The sequence below is a fragment of the Oryctolagus cuniculus genome, chromosome 18 (assembly GCF_051225735.1).
Source record: "Oryctolagus cuniculus isolate XC-2025 breed Fujian yellow rabbit chromosome 18, ASM5122573v1, whole genome shotgun sequence".
Classification (NCBI taxonomy): domain Eukaryota; kingdom Metazoa; phylum Chordata; class Mammalia; order Lagomorpha; family Leporidae; genus Oryctolagus; species Oryctolagus cuniculus.
In genome coordinates, this window is record NC_142884.1 from 7531228 (window position 1) to 7544323 (window position 13096).

Here is a 13096-nt window from a genome sequence, read left to right on the forward strand (position 1 = left end):
TTTCTCCTCAAATGACTGCAACAGCCAGGCTGGGCTAAGGTGAAGCCAGGAGCCTGGAACCCCATCTCTCCACTGCAGTCTTCCACATGGGTGGCTGAGGGCCAAACACTTGAGCCATCATGTATTACCTCCCAGGCTGTACATTAGCATGCAGCTGGATTAGAAGTACAGGAGGGGGGATTCAAACCGGCACTCCAATATGGGATGCCACTGTCCCAAGTAGCGGCTTAGCCAGACGCACCACAACTGCCCCATAATCTACATCAATTGACAGAATTTTTTTTTTTGGTCTGTTAGCGAAACTGACGATTTTGGAGCTTATCCTATTCTGTTCAATATCCTCCTGTGGATTTCTCTGACTTTTCCATCATTCTTAGTCTCAATTTCAACATTTGAGAATTTTTACACAGAGAAAATCACATGACTCTTAGTGCATCACATCAGAGGCACATGATACACATATTTTTTACTAATGGTGACGAGTTTTATTATTTGGTTGTGATGCTGTCTACTAGAGTTATTCATTTGTATGTGTGCTTTTGATCCTTTATGTTTTATAAGAAATCACTAAGTGATACTTTGATTTGTCCAATTTATTTTAGCATGGACTCAAACTATTTTTATATGAATTGAACATCATACTCTTTTGAAAACTTGTAGCATTCTGCTATCATTTAAAAAAATTGTTTCCTTAAAGTTTTCCCTTCAAGGGCCAGCACTGTGGCATAGTAGGTTAAGCCTTGGCCTGCGGCACTGGCATCCCATATGGGTGCCAGTCTGAGTCCTGGCTGCTCCACTTCTGATCCAGCTCCCTGCTGATGGCCTGGGAAAGCAGTGGAAAATGGCCCAAGTGCTTGGGTCCCTGCACCCACATGGGAGACCTGAAAGAAGCTCCTGGCTCCTGGCTCCTGGCTCCTGGCTTCAGATTGGCCCCGCTCCAGCTGTTGTGGCCATTTGGGGAGTGAACCAGTGGATGGGAGACCTCTCTCTGTGTCTGTCCTCTCTCTCTAACTGCCTTTCAAATAAATAAAATAAATGCATTTTTAAAAAAGATTTACAGGTGCACATGGAAAGATCAGACATAGTCATAATTGAGTGAGGAAAACTAGTAGCTGTCAGCTAATGTTGAAATGTTGAAGTTGGCCAGCGCCACAGCTCACTTGGCTAATCCTCCGCCTGCGGCACCAGCACCCCAGGTTCAAGTCCTGGTTGGGGCTCCAGATTCTGTCCCGGTTGCTCCTCTTCCAGTCCAGCTCTCTGCTGTGGCCCGGGAAGGCAATGGAGGATGGCCCAGGTCCTTGGGCCCTGTACCCGCCTGGCTTCGGATCAGCGCAGCGTGCTGGCTGCAGTGCGCCAGCCGTAGTGGCCATTTGGGGGGTGAACCAATGGAAAAGGAAGACCTCTCTTTCTCTCTCTCTCTCTCACTGACTCTGCCTGTCAAAATAAAAAAAAAAAAAAGTTGAAGTCCTGTGAGCAGGGCTGAAAGGAATAGAAAATTAGTATGCTTTTCCTTTCTCCTCACTCTGTCGTTCAAAATAACCCACACCAACTTGTCATAATCCTTCTCTGGCACAGTCATGTCCTCACGAGCCTCAGAAAACTATTCCTCTCTATCCTCTCACCCATGTACCAGTGAACAAGGGTCTGCTTGGCATACATCAGATAAAACTTGTTTTGCAGGTGAACCCAGGCCTCAGCAATGGCTGTGGTGTTGCTCAGCATGCATAGCGCTTGCTGTACCTTGGCCAGTTCTCTATCAGGACCACAGTGGGAGGCTGGTAATTAATGCCAACCTTGATCCAGTGGGGCACAATCCACAAACTGGGTGCTGTGCTTGGTCTTCATGGTGGCAGTGGCAGCATTGACATCTCTGGGAATCATGTCACCATATAACTGTAACGGAGGCATCCGGCCTTCCCTTTCATGCCTTGGATGACACGGGCCAGCTACTGGTGTTGTGAATTAGCTGTGATTCATAAATAATGGGAACTTCAGTCGCCTCCCGAGAGGAAATGCCTTGGAATGGCAGACCTCACATCCAATAAGGAGAGAGTATTCAGCCATCAGCTGGGGGCAGCTGAGCTCCATGGTCAGGAAGCCTCCACCTGGCTGACTCTCTGGATCTTCCAGATGGACCATCATTGGAACACAGTTTGAGGATCTACTCGATTGCTAATTAACTGGACTCATTATTTTTTCTAACCTCCACCTGCAGCAGCCCTGGCCCTTTAAAAACCCTTGGAAGGAAAAGCACACTTAGGATCCAGAGATCATTCTTTCTTCAACCTTTTCCTCTTATCAACTGTGTTCTCAGGCAAATTGACTGTCCAGTGGAGAGCAGCAAGGGCTTGAATATTCTGTCCAGTAACAACCATGATACAAAAGGCAGCAAGCCACATATTTATCATGGTAAAGATCATATTTCACCATCTCAAATCAAGCACGGATGATCTCTGCTACAGAAAGCCGTTTGTGGTAGGCTTTCTCAGCAGAGATGAAAGGAGCAGATGTGGCCAAGGGGAAGAGGATGTGGGGATAAGGCACCACCAGGATGGGCTGGAATTATGTCAGGTTGACATTCAAGGCTCTGTCAAATCAAAGAGAAGCAGTAATGGAGGACACAGTCCAGAGAATTAGGTGGCTCAGCTTGCTGTAGTTTGAGTGTTCAGTATAGAGATTTCTACAACATGCCACGGATGACCTTGTTGTCTACTATGAGGCACATGAAGGTGAAGTTGTAGGGCTGCACTACAGCTGTGGAAACCAGGGGGATTGGGTAAATTAAATTCCAGCCTGGCCTTCTTGCCTTAATCAGCAGAGAGCTGTTCCATTAGCAGGGAGGTAATCCCAGAACCAGTTCCTCCACTGAAGCTGTGCAAAACCAAGAAGCCATGAAAGCCTGTGTAGTGGCCAGCCAGCTTGAGAATTTGGTTCAGGATGAGGTCAATGACCTCCTTGCCAATTGTGTAATGTCCATGGGCATAGTTATTGGCTTCATCTTCCTTGCCAGTGATGAGCTGCTTGGGGTGAAAGTGTTGGTGGTAGGTGCCAGTTTGAACTTCATCAATGACCATGAATTCCAGGTCTACAAACATTTCCCTGGGCACATGCTTGCCAGCACCAGTCTCACTGAAGAAGGTGTTGAAGGTGTCAGCCTCTCCCTCAATGGTCTTGTCACTTGGCATCTGGCCATCGTGTTGAATGCCATCTTCCAGGCAGTAAAGTTCCTAGTAGGAATTGATGATCTGGACACTAGCCTTACTGACTTGGATGGAGATACACACCATGGCTACAAGTTAGCAGGCAAAGTCAAAGGCAACAGGAGAAGACCATGGGTCCTGGTTACTGTCGCCAAGCTAAAAGTCAAGGTAAGTAACACATTCTTTACTATCTTTTAGAGGAACATTAGTTCTATTCCTCTGCAAATAAGAGGTTTCTCCTTTCTCCCTTCTGCAGTGACTTCATGGATTTTTGCTCCTGGGCTGTCATATAATAGTACTGCAGTTTATTCTCATGTGATCAGATTTTCCATTGGGAGGTTCTTCAGCCTGGCCTCATGCTTTTATTATTGGTTAGAATACACATAAAACATAGCATTCATCATGCCAGAAAGTACAAGTCAGTACCGTTTGCTGCATTCACAATATCGTCCAACCATCACCACTAGGAACAGAATACTTCTGTCACCCCACAAGGAAACCCACTGTCCATTCAGCATCCATTCTGCCTTTACTACCCACACCCTCGACCCCCCGCCATAGACCCTGGATATGATGTGTACTAAAAGAAAGGTCAAAGAGCTGTTGAATGCTCAGCTAAGATTTTGACTACTATCCTATGCCAAATGTTCAGTTTCAGGGGTTTGGGGAACATTTCATATAAGTAAGATAAGTGAAAGTGGGAACTTCCAACTCCCCCATCCCTACCCCCGACTTCGGGGAGGGGTGGGAGCTGCAGATTGGGGTTAGTGATCAATAGCCAATGATTCAGTCAGGCATGGCTACATAATGAAGCCCTCCTATATACTAGCTTAATTTGAAGTTACAGATCACCCAAACAGGAGCTGTGGAAGCCAAAGGGACAAGGAATAAAAGTGGCTTCCCTGAGTTTTGGGTCTCTGCTTCTAAAGGTTCTGTGTCCCATGAAATTTGATGAAACAGGTCTGCTATGCTTTTCTCCTGTGAACCTGTCTTGTATTAAAGAAGTGTCAGCCGTGACCCTTATGAAGGGTAAGGAATGGTTTCACACTCTTCCTCCCTACAGTCCTACATTCCCAAGCTCATGCATGACTTTTATCCAGAACGCTGAGCTTTCACTTTTCCTTCCCTCCAGTGTCAACCCCGAGGTACACAGAGGCCTTAGAACTGCATAGCCTCTGGTAGGAACACGGAAACAGGCGAGAAGTGGAAGACATCAGCTTTTGTTGGCAGAGAAAGTTACCTCGGTTGTTTTGTTTTGAGCAAGCTCTCCAAGGTGGGCTATAAGAGTCCGAGTTACATGTGACATAGGAGCAAAGAGATCTTATAGGAAATTGAGAGAAATGGATCTTCATGGGTGGATTCTTGCAAGACTAGACTCTGAGGGAGTGTCTGGGGAATTAGGATGCAACATCAGATGCTCTATGCCTGTAATGGGAAGGCTCAGCCACATATGGTGATTTGTAGCTACCAAATCCCATCACATGCAGCATCCCCTAAGAAACATCGTGCAGGCCAGGAGCCATCTCAAAGGAACAGTGCCCAGTTGACGCTTGGAAACTCTTCAAAGCTAACCAGTACCCTCCAGTACTTCTCATGCCACCTACTGACTGGTAGGACACATTACAGGCCACCGCCCTTTAGTTTCCATGACCAGCCTACCACATTCTGGGAGAACTGTCCCAGGTTCTGATTCCTTTTTACTGGCTGCCCCATGAGGGCTCTCCTTTTTGGGAGAGTCAGGCTCAAAAGCTGAGATCCTCAGGGGTTGGGGGCCTGAGGCCCTATGCAAAGGGCAATCAAAAGGGTAATCCTTGGAGAGCCCAGGGCTGAACAGTCAAGCACCTAATGTTCAATGTTTCACCTTTATTCTTATGTGTCATGTCACTCTGACACAGAAAGACAAAGAATAAGGTGCTGCTACTCAGTTCTCACTGTCTGCTCTAAGCAAATTGCAGATATTTATTAACCTATAAATACATTGGGTTTTTGTCACCAAGTTAATAAAGGTCTGTATTGTTTCCATATCACTCATTGCAAAGTAGATTTTAAAATATATTTTCATTCTTTTCCTTCCTGGAGAAACTCAGAGAAGGCTGATCTCCATGTGATCCTCAACTGGGTTTTCACCCATGGGCCTTTGCTGTGATCTGATGGAGCATAAATGCTCCATGAGACAGGATTCTTCTCCCTTCATCCACAGCTTCATCTCTCACTCGGGAGCAGATGCTTTAGAGGCTTCTGCATTGCTCTTCAGATCAGCATCATCACAAATCTTCGCCCAGAGCCCTGACACGGGAAAGTGAGTTGTGAACAAGTGATGAACTCTGTTCTCTTGCAGTAATCCCATGTGCTCTTTTTTTAAGTTTGCTTTTTTTTAAAGATTTTTTGAAACTTATTTGAAAGGCAGAATTTCAGAAAGAGAGGGAGGAGACACAGATCTCCCATCAGCTGGCTCACTCCCCAAATGGCTTCAATGGCTGGGAATGGGTCAGGATGAAGCCAGGAGCCAGAAGCTCCTTCTGGGTCTCCCATGTGGGTGCAGGAGACCAAGCACGTGAGCCATCCTCCATTGCTTTCCCAGGAGCATTACAAGGGAGCTGGATTGGAAGTGGAGCAGCCGGGACTTGAACCCATATGGGATTCTAGTATTGCAGGCAGAGGCTTAATACACTATGCCACAATGATTGCCCTGTTAATACTTTCCTCTCCAGGACCACTGAAACACTAGAATTCTTGGTGCTTCCCACAACACCTACAGAGGTTGCAAGCTCTGGACAGAAGCTCTGTTACTCCTCACTCTGGCCCCTTTCACTGCCTTTCATTCGCAAGAAGAATGACAGTCCATCTTCTCCTGAGTCTGGCCTCAGGTATCTATTCACACTGCTATTATTGATGCACTACAGTAAGAACAGGCACGTGGCAGCTCACGCTGGTGGCAAGGCCTAGAGTTCTCTTACGACTTTGATTTCCCCAAACAGTGACAAAACTTCTTCTTCTCTAGAAGATAGACAGGAGAAATTGCAGTCTACACTGGAGGTAGAGAACAGAAAACTGTGCTATGTGGAATCTGGCTTGAGTTCAGCCATAGGGCTCCAAGTATCCTCAGGAAAAAAGAAACACTTGCGCGAGGCGCTCTGTGGCTGGCACTGCTGTGTGGACCATGACAGTGTGCATCCAGGACAAGAGTTCCATGCCGACATCACAGTGAGATGGAACCGTATGGCAGGTTCTTGGGAGCAGGTGAGAGATAACAGGGAAGACCTACATCCTGTCCTGATGTCTGTCATCCAGGCGGCCCCACCATGCATCCAGAACCAACTCAACCCTTCCAGTCTTTTCTGGGTCTCCATTTACTCCACTTTCATCCTCTCATTGTATCAGATGCATGCTTTGGCACAACTCTATTTATTATATTTTACCGAGGTATCAGATGGGTCTTGTATTACTTAGAGAACTGGGTGCTAACCCCAATCTATAGCCCTGACCACGTAGGGTTTTCCCACCAACGTTGGCTAATTACACATTTCTGTCCTCAGGATCTGCTATGCCCCCATCCATGCTTCCCTGTGAAGTATGCCTTCTCTTAAAATTAACACAGACATACAACTCAGCCCTCCTGGTATCCCCAAAAGAAACTGTGTTCACAGAAGAGCCTAGGGAGCCATTTGGTCTTCATTAATGACTCTGTACAGCTGAGGCTCAGGGAGAGCGACGCTGTCCAGCTCCAAGGGGAACGATTTAATGACCTCATAGTAATTATGGTTCTATCAAGTCCCTTATAGGCTGCTCTCTGCCAGTAAGGGCTTGTAGCTCTTCCCCTCTACTCCTGTAGTTCCTATTCCTCTCTCCTGATCCATCTCTCCCCCAAGCATCTTAAATCCTCTGTGTTTACATATAAAGTCTGCTGTCTCAGATCTGTTCCCCAATATGGACACTTAAACCATCTTGATTTGGAATATGAGCCTTTTCACTAACATAATACAACTTAACAGAACAGTTCATTATATATGGCAATACAGTATTATTTTAAGCCACTTCAGTGAAATATGAATTATGTTAAAATATCTATCCAATGTATACAACTTTTATTTTTTTAAAGATTTATTTATTTATTTGAAAGAGTTAGAGAGAGGCATACAAGGGTGGGAAAGAGAGAGAGAGAGAGCGAGAGCAAGAAAGAGGGCTTCCATCCACTGGTTCACTCCCCAAATGGCTGCAATGGCCAGAGCTGGGCTGATCGGAAGCCAGGAGCCAGGAGCCAGGAGCTTCTTCCGGGTCTCCCACATGGGTGCAGGGGCCACCTTCCACTGCTTTCCCAGGCCATCAACAGGGAGTTGGATGGGAAGTGGAGCAGCCGAAACTTGAACTGGCGACTACATGGGACGCCGGCATGCAGGCAGCAGCATTACCTGCTGTACCATAGCGCTGGCCACCAATGTGTACAACTTGATGTTTGGAGATGAGTACCATCCATGAAACTATTATTACACTCAATGCCATAAGCTTATCCATCCCCCCAAAAAGTTAGCTACCACTCCCTTGTTTAAAAAAAAAAGTTCTTGGGGCCTGCACTGTGGTGTAGTGGGTAAAGCTGCTGTCTGCAGTGCCAGCACTGGTTTGCATCCTGGCTGCTCCACTTCCGATCCAACTCTCTACTATGGCCTGGGAAAGCAGTAGAAGATGGCCCAAGTCCTTGGGCCCCTGAACGCATCTGGGAGACCTGGAAGAAGCTCCTGGCTCCTGGCTTCAGATCGGCGCAGCTCTGGTGGTTGCGGCTATTTACGGAGTGAACCAGCGGACAGAAGACCTCTCTCTCTGTCTTTCAAATAAATAATCTTAAAAAAAGTTCTTTAAGGATGGACTAACTTGCTAGTATCATTCCTTACAAGTATCTTAAACCTGATTAAGCTTGTGTTGAGAAATACAGTTTATGCTTTTTATTTTATCTTTTCATTCCATTTTCCCAAGAACTTTTTGACAGTCCCCTCATAGTCGAAGAAGCTCCTGGCTCCTGGCTTCGGATCGGCACAGCTCCTGCCATTGGGGCCATTTGGGGAGTAAAACAGCAGACAGAAGACCTCTCTATCTCTGATTCTGCCTCTCTAACTCTGCCTTTCAAATAAAATAGATAAATGTTAAAAAAAAAAAAGAGTATAAAGTTTCATGACATACAAATTCAGTGTCCATATATAAAGTTTTGGGAGATGGAGTCCCAGGTGTTATTTTCTATGGCTATTTTCACACTACAGAGATACAGTTGAGTTACTGTGACAAAGACTGAATTGGCCACAAAGCTGAAGGTTTTTACTGTTTGGTTATTTACAGGAAGTTTGGCAATTCCCTTGTCTAGATTGCTCTAAGCCAGATGTGGGAAATTCACAAACAGCAAATCTTAATTAGGCTCTTTTGTCAAACGACTTATTCCTCCAAACTTGTTCAATTGCTCAAGTACTTTAGAGTCTCTTTATTTTTTTAATTTTTATTTTTTTGTTTGTTTTAGATTCATTTATTTTACTTGAAAGTCACAGTTACACAGAGAGAAAAGGAGAGGCAGAGAGAGAGAAAGAGAGGTCTTCCATCAGCTGGTTCACTCCCCAGATGGCCACAAGGGCCAGAGCTGGGCTGATCCGAGCCAGGAGCCTCTTTGGGGTCTCCCACGTGCGTGCAGGGGCCCAAGCTTCCACTGCTTTCCCCCGCACATTAGCAGGAAGCTGGATGGACATGGAAGAGGAGCAGCCAGGACTTGAACCGGTGTCCGTATGAGATGCTGCCGCTGCAGGCGGCAGGTTACTGCACCACAGCGCCGGCCCGTAAGTACAATTCTTGGGTCATTTTATAAAAGCTGAGTCAGTCAAGCAGGACGCTGGAGCGAGACGGCGCAGGTTCAAAGCCCGGCGCCACCACCACCATCCACGCAGAGGACTTGGGGTTCGGCGGCCCCACCTGTGATATGCGGGTGACACCACTGGTCCTTTACCGATGTCGGAAGGCGTGAGGGTCAGACGCGCCAACTCACGGGTTCCACTACCGCAGCTCTCACCAGCGCCCTGATGCTCAGCCGCACAGCTGCTTCCGAAGCGCTTTGATTCGGCAGTTTGAAGTCAAGGGTTTCTGATTTTTGTGGCATTTCACGGGCCTTTGAAAATTCCTACTTTTAAGCACTTAACAGGTTCCGAGCCCAGCGTCCCAGGCAGCCCGACACCGGCTCCGGCTCTGCGTGGGTGGCAGCGTGGAGGGCCCGGACGGCAGCACCCACGCCCCTCCCCCGCTTTGGGGGGCTAGCAGGGGTGGGTGAGGACGTCTGGAAGGGGGCTTCTGGGATACCCAGACCCAGCCCAGCCCTTCCAGCGGCCTGCCTCTCCCCCTCCCCACTCAGGGTGGTCCCGCGCCGCAGGGGGCCGTGGGCGGGGGCTGCGCGGAGGCCCAGGGACGCCCCCTCAGCAGAGGGAGGGAAGGGAGCTTGCTGCAGGCGTCTGACGGGTGAACGCGGGCGTCCACGGCCGGCCACGGGGCGGATGTCCCCACATGGGGCCGGGGGCTCCCCAGGGGGCAAGGCCAACCGCCCTCCCGGCATAAGCCGAAGGTCCCTCCTGCCGCTCGCACGACGGTGTTGGGGATCAGCACGCCCGCCGGCGGAACCACCGCCGGACCAGCCCGAACCCGCACACCGGCCGGGTGGCCGGATGACGTCATGCGCTACGACCGCACACGCGCAGAAGCGACCTCCGAGCCTCGCCGAGAGGCAGGGGTCGCCTCCGCCCATTCTGGCCCCTTACTGGCTAGAAACGACTGCTCGTCACGGCCGTCGTTAGCGGCGACGTAGGCGGGGACAACCTTGGTCGCTAAGATACTCCGTACTTCCGCTTCCTCTCCCTCCCAGCCCCCGCTCCTCCGCTCCGGCAAGACCAATCTCGTCTATCCGCCCAATGGCAAATGGGCAGTGGGCGGGACTTCACTTGTTCGGACCAAAGAAACACGGGCTCGGCCCCGCAGAGCGCGCCCAATGACGGTGGGGCAGCCCCTGTGGAGTGGCTAGGGCGGCCCCACGCCCGCCTTTCCTCCTCCTCCCAGCACAGCCCCGCCCTACCCCGGTTTCAGCACAGCGCTGGCCGCAGTCTGACAGGAACGGGACGGAGCCAAAATGGCGGCGGCCGACGGCGACGACTCGCTCTACCCCATCGCGGTGCTCATAGACGAGCTCCGCAACGAGGACGTTCAGGTCCGGAGGCCCCAGGGGACGCGGGGAAGACGGGAAAGGGGACACCGGGGGTACGGGCGGCCCTCGCGGAAAGGGCTCAGCGTTCGCTGGGAGTGGCGGAAGGGGGCTGCGGCCAATCAGCGTGCAGCTCTCATCTCTCCAGGTCCCGGGACTCGATGAGACGGCGCCCTGGGTTGGTCGTCCACCTAGCGGAGGGGCGGGGGCCGGGGCGAACCTCGAGGGTCCCGGGCCTGAGGGTGCGCGCGCGGCGGCCCTGGCCCGGACAGCCGCGGCCCGGGTGCGGCTCTGCAGGCTGCTTGCGGGAAGAGGAGTGGTGGCGGAGAGGGCTCGTGATTTTCAGCGGCCTCCGTGTGGCCTTTGGGGATGGGGTGGGCGCGTGACTTGCTCGGAGTGGGGGAGGGGCCGCCTGGTGGGTTTTTTTTTTTTTTTTTTTTTTTTCCTTTCTGGGTTTCGGCCACTGGACCCCTTGGGACTGAGAGGCGAAGGCTGCCGTCCCAGTTGCTCTGGCCTGGACCGGGTGGAGTTGTGGACTCCGCCTTGCCCTGCAATCTGGGGCGTGTGCGAAGCGCGCTGACCCCGGGGTCGCGTCAGCCGGGGTCGCCCTGCCAGGCTGCGTGCGAGGCCCCCTCCCACGCGCGGCGTGACCTTGTGCGGGGCGCTCCCTCGCTCTGCGTGGGCCTCCGTCTTCCGTGGAATGCGGGACGGCGATGATCCTGGCCTCCCTGGCTGTGTGAGGGATTGATGAGTAACGGAGGAAGGTGTCGGGCTGCTGAAATGGGCCCAGTAACTAGTCGGTTGTGATTAAGGCGGCGGTGACCGCGGTCTCGTTTTCCCTTTCGGCCTCAGTTCCTGCCTTGGTAAAGCTGTGCGGGTTTCCTTGCACGAGGAAGCCTGCCGAGCTCCGTGGGTTGCAGGTGCTGGTGGCACCGGGCTGTGATTGTAGTCCCGGCCCTTGCACTCCTCACTGATGGAGATGGGCAAGTGAGTCCATCTCCGCAAGCCTTCGAGTGGGGCTGCTGTCTGGTCCGCGAGGTGCTGCTGTAGAATGCGTTTGACAGACACCTGCTGTGTCTCGGGGTGGTGCTGAGGGGGTAGCGGTAGTTCGGGTTGCTGTGCGGGAGACAGAACTCAGTGTCCGGTGTTATTAACACGTGCAGGCAGTGTGGAAAGGAAACAGGGGCTGTGATTCTGAATCAGTAAGTATCTGGGGGGAGTCTGGGCGCTGGTGTGCAGCAGTCAACACACAGATAACAACTTCTGGCTTTGTTGACGCCCTGGTGAGGGAGACAATAAACCCCATGTTAAGTAAAACTTAACCCCGGACGGGGACGCCGTTTTAGAGAGGTCCGGGGAAGCCTTGCCGAGGAGCTGCGGTTTGGCAGACACCAGTGGAGACCAGGGAAGGAGCACAGCACGGGCAGAGTGGGGTGGGGATGCGTGGTAAGGAGGCCTGCAGGGAGGGTACAGACTGTTTTTGTTAAAAAGATTTATGTGTTTGAAAGGCAGTTAGAGAGCTTTTCCCTCTGCTGGTTCACTCTCCAGAGAGCTGCAGTGGTCAGGGCTGGGCCAGGCCGAAGCTGGGAGCCAAGAATTCCATCCATTCTCCCACGTGGGTGCAGGGACCCATCTGGGCCTTCTTCCTCTGCTTTCCCAGGCGCGTTAGCAGGGAGCCGGCTCGGAAGTGGAGCAGCTGGGACTTCCCTCGGTGCTTACTTGGGCTGCTGGCATTCCAGGCGGTGCCCTGCTGCGCCACTGCGCTGGCCAACTGAGGATGCAGATTTTGAGCGAAGATGTTTCCAGAAAGAGAGGGGACACACGGGGGCTGTAGTTGTTAACTTAGGCGATTTTGCTCACCAGAAGACATTCGGCAACGTCTGGCGAGGTTTCTGGTTGGGGTAACTAGAGGGTTGTTTCTGGTGTCTTGTAGGTGGAGGTCAGGTATGCAGCTGAACATCTTGCAGTGCCACAGGCAGAGACCTACCCTGTGGAGCTCACTCGCTTGTGCAGGCAGAGAGAAAGAGCAGATGGTGAGGAGTGCCGTGGAGACAAGTAAAACAGGGTGGGGTGGGGAGGCCTGGCCAGCGTGGCTGTGATCCGGGCTTCACTGGAGTGGCTGAGCAAGCCTTGCGGAGGAGGTGAGATTTGAGTAGAGGGATGCAGGGAAGTAGCAGGCCCTTGGATACCTAGGGATAGCATTCCAGGCGGAGGAAATGAGTACAAAGGTCCTGGGCTGGTTTTGATGCTGGGAAATAAAGTTCAAGAGGAAGTGAAGTCCAGCCTTTGGAAGGACCTTGTCGGCCTCCGTTTAAGCCAGGGATTGGCTAACAGCCGCCTGTGCCCTTTCCTGCTTTTCTAAATAGAGTGGTTGCTGTCTGTAAACTGAGATACGCCCATTCAGTTGTAGGTTGTCTGTGGCTGCTTTTTCTGTGCTGAAACCACCCAGTAGAGGAGTTGTTAGCAGATGGCCTGGTTCCCAGAGCCAAAGTACTTTGGTCCCTTGTAGGTAAGAACCGACAACCCCTGACTACAGCTTCCCCGGTATCAGATTAGGGTGCTTGCTCTGCCCCAGGTGCTGGACAGACATCGGGCCTCAGTGTTTACGTGCTTGCTGACTTACATGCTGCTCTTACCGCCCTTCGGAGCAGGCCTTGTGCTTATCTACATCGCACAGGTGAGG

At 51.1% G+C, this 13096-nt stretch overlaps 1 protein-coding gene and 1 pseudogene across 5 annotated transcripts in view; one reads left to right on the forward strand and one right to left on the reverse strand.

Annotated features, from left to right (window-relative positions):
* Positions 1-1947: 1947 nt before the first annotated feature.
* Positions 1948-3906, reverse strand: LOC149120753 (tubulin alpha-1B chain pseudogene; annotated as a pseudogene).
* Positions 3907-10285: 6379 nt separating this feature from the next.
* PPP2R1A (protein phosphatase 2 scaffold subunit Aalpha) overlaps positions 10286-13096 on the forward strand; it is a 35127-nt gene continuing 32316 nt past the window's right edge. The window contains exons 1-2 of one of the 5 annotated variants that reach the window (XM_070062935.2): positions 10819-12446; positions 12989-13090. In XM_070062935.2, the coding sequence (XP_069919036.1) occupies positions 12360-12446; positions 12989-13090 (189 nt within the window). In that variant the 5' untranslated portion in view covers positions 10819-12359. Of the gene's footprint in view, positions 10420-10617; positions 10697-10818; positions 12555-12822; positions 12923-12988; positions 13091-13096 lie in introns of those variants that run through there. The other 4 variants (XM_089320163.1, XM_089320165.1, XM_051836604.3 and 1 more) reach the window with 4 other exon arrangements.